The 6,000-nt window shown below is 40.9% G+C and overlaps 1 protein-coding gene across 7 annotated transcripts in view; it reads left to right on the top strand.

Moving 5' to 3' along the window:
• Nucleotides 1–861: 861 nt before the first annotated feature.
• DCLK1 (doublecortin like kinase 1) overlaps nucleotides 862–6,000 on the top strand; it is a gene marked incomplete at both ends in the record, with an annotated part of 363,877 nt that continues 358,738 nt past the window's right edge. For all 7 annotated transcript variants that reach the window (XM_080690077.1, XM_080690076.1, XM_080690069.1 and 4 more), the window contains one exon: nucleotides 862–1,237. In XM_080690077.1, the coding sequence (XP_080546203.1) occupies nucleotides 862–1,237 (376 nt within the window). The remainder of the gene's footprint in view (nucleotides 1,238–6,000) is intronic.

Here is a 6,000-nt window from a genome sequence, read left to right as displayed (position 1 = left end):
CATGTTTGGAAAGTCTTACCTAAGTTGGTAGAACCTACAGATTCATTTAATTTTCTCTATATCTGGCCATGAGAATCACACACTGTAAAATTCTAACACTGAGACTGATAAATGATGCCTGCCTTTGATTCTTTCTTGCCCCTCCCCCTGGTACTTTTAGCTATACAAGGATATGAAAGCTTCTCTCTCTCTCTCTCTCTCTCTCTCTCTCTCTCTCTTGTACTGGGGATTGAACCCAGGGACAGTCTACCTCAGAGTTGCACCCCTAGCACTTTTTATTTTATGTTTTTAGATTTTGAAACAGGTTCTCACTGAGTTGCCGAGGTTGGCCTCCAACCTGAGATCCTCTTGTCTTAGCATCCCAAGCACTGGGGTTACAGGCATGCGCCACCACAACTGGCTTGCAAGATTATTTTCTACCTGCAGAAAGCCATAAGCTTTGGATTCTAGCAAACTTGGGGGAGTTCCTGGCTCAAAGCATTTGTCAATTGTATCACTTGGAGAAATACAAGAGAAACTTTCCTGTGCCTCAGTTTCTCTGCCTGGGAATACGGAGAATAATACTTTAACAGATTGTTGTGACTGATTCCAAGCCTGCTGAGTGTAGGCAGTCAATACCTGGGAGTTGTTTCTAACCACACTGTGGTTGAATAATAAGCTGTTTCCACTGGGATCTGCCTCTTCCATTTCCTGCCTGTCCTCCTCCTCTTTCTCTCCCACTCGATCTCTCATATTGAATATATATTAGAATAACATTCCCACCCAGCTGTTCCCAAGTGAGGCCTTCCAAGCCCTGCACTTGGATAGGCCCAGTTGAGCACCTGTCTCTGTGCCCGCAGGTTCCTCCCCACAAGGGCCATCATGTCCTTCGGCCGAGACATGGAGCTGGAACACTTCGACGAGCGGGACAAGGCGCAGAGGTACAGCCGCGGCTCGCGCGTGAACGGTCTGCCCAGCCCGACGCACAGCGCGCACTGCAGCTTCTACCGCACCCGCACGCTGCAGACGCTCAGCTCCGAGAAGAAAGCCAAGAAGGTTCGTTTCTATCGAAACGGAGATCGATACTTCAAAGGGATTGTGTACGCCATCTCCCCAGACCGCTTCCGATCTTTTGAGGCCCTGCTTGCTGATTTGACCCGAACTCTGTCGGATAACGTGAATTTGCCCCAAGGAGTGAGAACCATCTACACCATAGATGGGCTCAAGAAGATTTCCAGCCTGGACCAGCTGGTGGAAGGTGAGTGCTATGGGACAAGTCCCCAGGAACCCCACAGGCGCCGCAAACTCCCAGAGGTCTCATTCAGCCTATAGTATAAGATAAATAAATAAATAAGTAATAATGCTAGTAACTCTGGTGGCCTACAATAATAGGCCAAGGGGAAAAGTGTCTACAACATTGTTTTCTTTCTCAAACTCATGCTACATTAGTTTTAAAAGTCCATTGTTTTTGAGCCGGGCATGGTGGCGCACACTTGTAATCTCAGTACTTGGGAGGCTGAAATAGGATGATCGCAGGTTCGAGGATAGCCTCAGCTGCTTAGTGAGACCCTGTTTCAAAAAGAATAAAAAAATAAGGCTGGGGGTGTAGTTCGGAGGTAGAAATACCCTTGGATTCAATTCCCAGCGCTGCAAAAATAGGTTCATTTTTATATCTTCAATTGCATAGTTCAAATTCATTCGTAGATGCAAATTGGACTTTTGCTATCATGATGTCCAAAAGTACTTGAACAGAAAAACGAGAACTGCTTGCAAAATTTTAGAGTTGAAAAGAAGCTTAGATAGCTATCAAATCCATTAATTTTATCACTGAAATTTGGGAACCAGAAAATTCAAATGACCTGTCTGTGGTTCCATGGTACAACTGGCGGTGACCATGATGAACCCAAAATGAGGTTTTCTGACAGGTCTTCCTACCGTGTCCCTTCCTTTTAAGGTTAGAGGAGCACTGCATTCCAATGGTATTTAAGGCTATGAAGGAATTAATCTGTCCAGATTATTTTAAGTCCAATTTATGTTAAAAGCAAAAATCTATTTTAGACACTTAATGTAAAAATAGAACTGTTTGGACCCACAGATGAGACCTGGTATTTTGTGCCAGCGGAGCAGGTTGCCCATTGTGGATTGTGCTTGCCTCCGGATCAGCTCCATTTCAACAAGATATGAAACCTCTCATTGCCGTAGATATTGTAGACAAATTAAAATGATTTCGAGAGAAATAACCAGGATTAAATGTGTGCATGTGTGCTAGGATATAAACAAAGCCAGTGGATTCCCTTTGGAGAGCAGGGTTTTCTGAGGTTGCAGATTCAAGGCCCTGAAACAGACAGCACAGAGGACCTGGAGGAAAGAAGGTGAGAAGGAGTGCTGGATGCGCTTGATGTCCCCTTAGTTCATCTTTACTCAGCAATACTTGCCCAAGCCCTGTTGTCCCACTGGGTCCTGGAAGGATGCCGCACTGTTCCTCCCCTTCTTGTGCAGGAGGCAGGAAGCATCCCTTTTAGCCCCTTTGGGGTTGCTGTCCCCAGATGGCACGCTAGTAGAACCCTCTTGTCTTCCTTTGTAGCCAGAGTGGGTATGTGAATCAAGGCTGAGCGCCATCTCTTTTTCCTCCCCTTTATCCCTTGGCAGGAATACCATTTCAGTCACAGTATGACCGGACTTGAGCGGGTGTGCAGGAGCCTGGGCTTGGTGTGTTTATTTTGTGGGAATTCACATCTCTTCAGGGACTTGTCTCCCTGCCAAGATGCCTGTAGACTTGGCCTTTTTCCTTCTATTCGGAGGTTGTAACTTCCAGTAAATTAAAGGGGAAGAATAAGCATGTAGTTTTTCTGCGTCAACTTAGATTTTTGTGCCCTATCTTTTGTATGACCTTGGAAATACAAGGATAAGCAAAATATTTGGTGTTATATTCCAAGGGACCCAGACAAAGATTGGGTGCGAAACCAGGTGCACAATCATTCACGAAGCCATCCCATGGAAGGCTAATAGTATTGTTGGGAAATTTTTCTAAGATCTCACCTTAAGACAGCTGGAACATTGACTTTTCTTTGTGTTCTAGAGTTTCTTGGGCAAAAATGCTTCAGTTTCCCACCCAGAATTAATCTTTGTGGGGAAGTGCCCAGAGATATTTACATGACTCCCATCTTCTAAAGAGATGGTTTTGGAAGTAGCTAATGATAGTATTCCCTTCACATCTAGGGACTAGCAAAATCATGGCATGCCTATCAGTAGTTTCTTTGTCCCTATCTTTTATTACAATATAATGTCTGCTCTGAGATATTGCTAGTTTTACTGAACACAATAATGATGGCTCACAGTTGCTAAGCATGTGCCAGGCCCTTGTTGGAGTTCTTTGACTGTGAACACATGTATTTCTCATGATGATCACAGGAGGTGTATGTTGTTATCATCCTTATACTAAGATGTGAAAAGAGAGTTACATGGTTTAGTGTATGTAGTTCAGTGCTCTGCTCACAGTCATGCAGCAAGAAAGGGTAGCATCAAAATTTGAACCCAGGAAGGTTAGTGCCAGAACTGGTGTTCATTACCATCACTAAGATGCTGGGTCCTATGAAATCAATTCCTATTAAAGGTACTCTTTTGTTAATTTTAATACATTGAATTGTTTTTTAATTTAGTGGAATGGTAGACATTATAGCAGATAAACCATAAGTTATTCCCATTACCGTCAGTGGTATTTCAATGAACTATTATTGTATTAGCTGCTTCTTGAAAACAAATGTTTTGTTTTTTACTTAAGCATCTTTTATTTCTTATAAAGAAAGATGCTTCTCAAATAAGCACTTTGATCATTTCCTTTGCCTCTAAAATTGTCTCCCATCAATATGAAGTAACTGCAGAATGATTTTTCTGATATTTAAAAATTACTTTTTTTTAAAGTTCCCCCTTTTTTTCTGATTGAATGAATGGTGACTTCGGTACAGTGTGTGAGTTCACATATTTGCTGCATTTATTTTGTGAGTTTTCAGTTTAAACAGATTTTTTTCCCCAATTCATAACACTGATGATTAGCATGCAGCTGCACTTAGTGTTTAAATAGCTGGAAATTCATTTAGATTTGCTTCTTTGTCAATTACATTTTTTGCTTAGTCCGTTAAAATGCAAACCATTGCTTCATATTCATCATTAGGCTCCGATCTCTCACTTTACATACTAATTTTATGTAAACGTCAGTGCATGTTATTAGCTTTTCATTTCCCCTTCCAATATGATGATGTTTGAGTTTTAAATTAAATCCTTTTAGTGGGTGTGGGTAACGAGTGTATTTGGCTCATAATTGTTTCTTAAAATTTTTTTTCTCACTTGATCTCATACTAAAAATTCTGAGTTACAATGACATATGTGAGTTTCTTTATTTATAACAGTCTTATGGTCACTTTCACTGTTTTATTATTATACACTGATTATTATGCAGAAATGTGGCTTGAGCACATTGATAGCACGGGCTCTGAGCCTAAATTACATAATGAGTGAGTGTGTGTGTGTGTGTGTGTGTGTGTGTGTGTGTGTATGTTCTTGTATGTATGCTTAGACACATATGCTTTACTTAAGTGTATACCAAAGGTAACATTCTTAATTGGTTGTTTTCAAAATGGCCTTAATATGCCTTTCTTTCTTATTTTCTTTCTCTCTTCTTTTCTTCTCTTTATCGCGATGCTAATGAGGAATGGGTTGAAACAGGCCTACAGGCCTGTTTCTGCAAGTGATTCACCTCTAGACTTGGCCTCATTTCCCCCAATTTTGTACCATTTATATTCTGTTGTAGGTCTGTACATGTTGTAGATAAATGAGGGTATAACTCTTAAACCTTTTGAACTCTTAGGGGAATAAAGTAATGTAAATCCTGAGCACTGATTAATTGGTTGACTGATTTCTCTCTCCTAAAATCTTTTTGTTTATTTTTGTGCTACTGGTTTGAACCTGGGAAATCCTACCTCCAAACTACACCCTCAACCTTCTTCATTTTTTAAAATTTTGAAACAGAGTCTTGCAAAGTTGCTAAAGCCCTCACTAAGTTGCTGAAGCTGGCCTTTAACTTGCGATCCTTCTGTCTCTGCTCCCAAATACTGGGATTGCAGGTATGTACTACCATGCCCACTTCTTTTAACATCTTGTGCTAATGTAGATGTGATAGGGCCACAGCATTTCCTTATTAGGATAAAAGCTATACACATATGCCATATTCTGGATATAAATAAGTTAGGTTTTTTGGTTTTCTGGTTTTTTGTTTGTTTGATAATGCAGATTGGACTCAGGGGCATCCTACCTCTAAGTTATGCCCCTAGCCCTTTTTATTTTTTGTTTTGAAACAGATGTTGCTGAGTCTAGCCTCAAATCTGTGTTCCTCCTGTTTCAGCCTACCAAGGCTGTTGTTCTGGGACTACGGTTTTTCCATCAGATGTGCATCGTCAGCAGTGACTCCAGTCTCTTTTCTTCCTGTTCTCTTGCATGCCTGGTGGCCCCTCACCAGCCTTTCATGGCATCACCTGACTCAGAATCAGAGCACAAGGGCTTTATCCAAATACTCTTAGTAACACATCCACACTTCACACCGCAGTTAGGGAATCTCTCTCCTATGCATGGTTTACCTGTCTCTTGTGTTACATGGTTTAGCTTTAACCCATGTTTAGCTCTGGGTTACCTGTCTCCTTTGGCATTCTCTACTTTTTTAACTGGTTTATTCTAGGCCTCTTCCTGGTATATTAAAGATTTTAACATTGTTTGAATAGCTATAAAATATGAACTACCCCAAATTTCCCAGGGACAACCAGTTTGATCAGTTTTTTTTTTTTTTTTGGTATCCTTTCAGTGCATGTTAAAGATATACATGTAAACTTCACAGAAGGTAGTTTATTATGCTCACCGTGCTGTGCCTTGCTTTGTCTACTTAACACCATTATCTTAGGGACCTCTTCTAATCAGTAAATCTAGAACTACTGTGTTATTTTTACTGAGTCTGTAATACTCTTCTATGCAAAT

The sequence above is a fragment of the Muscardinus avellanarius genome (genome assembly GCF_963383645.1).
Source record: "Muscardinus avellanarius genome assembly, chromosome: 2".
In the NCBI taxonomy this organism is placed as follows: Eukaryota; Metazoa; Chordata; class Mammalia; order Rodentia; family Gliridae; genus Muscardinus; species Muscardinus avellanarius.
The sequence above is the reverse complement of the archived record's forward strand: the minus strand, read 5'-3'. Positions and strand labels throughout refer to the sequence as shown.